The 393-nt window shown below is 60.8% G+C and overlaps 1 protein-coding gene across 1 annotated transcript in view; it reads left to right on the top strand.

The window, feature by feature from the left end:
• Positions 1–116: 116 nt before the first annotated feature.
• Positions 117–393, top strand: part of IQCC (IQ motif containing C) — a gene marked incomplete at its 5' end in the record, with an annotated part of 1,075 nt that continues 798 nt past the window's right edge. The window contains one exon of the mRNA XM_009866850.1: positions 117–390. Within this exon, the coding sequence (XP_009865152.1) occupies positions 117–390 (274 nt within the window). The remainder of the gene's footprint in view (positions 391–393) is intronic.

Genomic DNA, 393 nt, shown 5'->3' with positions numbered 1-393 from the left:
AGCGCTGCTCATGGCGAGATCGCTGGCTGAGACAGAGCTCCTGGCCCGCAGTGGAGCCACCTTTCAGATCTGTATGTTTTCTTTATGTTTCGATATCTTGTGTGTTTCCCCTTCAGGCGCCAGCGCCAGGGAAGTGCTCAGACCCACAAGAGGCTGCACCAAGTGAGGAGGCCAGTGCAGAAAATCCACCGGAGGAGCCGGACGCCTCTGAACAGGAGCGAGACGGGAGCTGCCTTGGTGCGAAACCCACAGCCCAGCTGCGAAGCGAGGAGGAGCTGAGCCCCCCACACCTCAGGGCCGATGCTGATAAATGCACTGAAAAGGGGTGCGGTGCCCCAGCAAAGAGCGAGGACTGGCAGGACGACAGCGACGTCTCCTCCGTGTGGGGCCGTG

This window comes from Apaloderma vittatum, unplaced genomic scaffold (genome assembly GCF_000703405.1).
Source record: "Apaloderma vittatum isolate BGI_N311 unplaced genomic scaffold, ASM70340v1 scaffold34273, whole genome shotgun sequence".
Classification (NCBI taxonomy): Eukaryota; Metazoa; Chordata; class Aves; order Trogoniformes; family Trogonidae; genus Apaloderma; species Apaloderma vittatum.
Note: the sequence above shows the minus strand (reverse complement) of the source record. Positions and strands in the feature narration are given on the sequence as shown.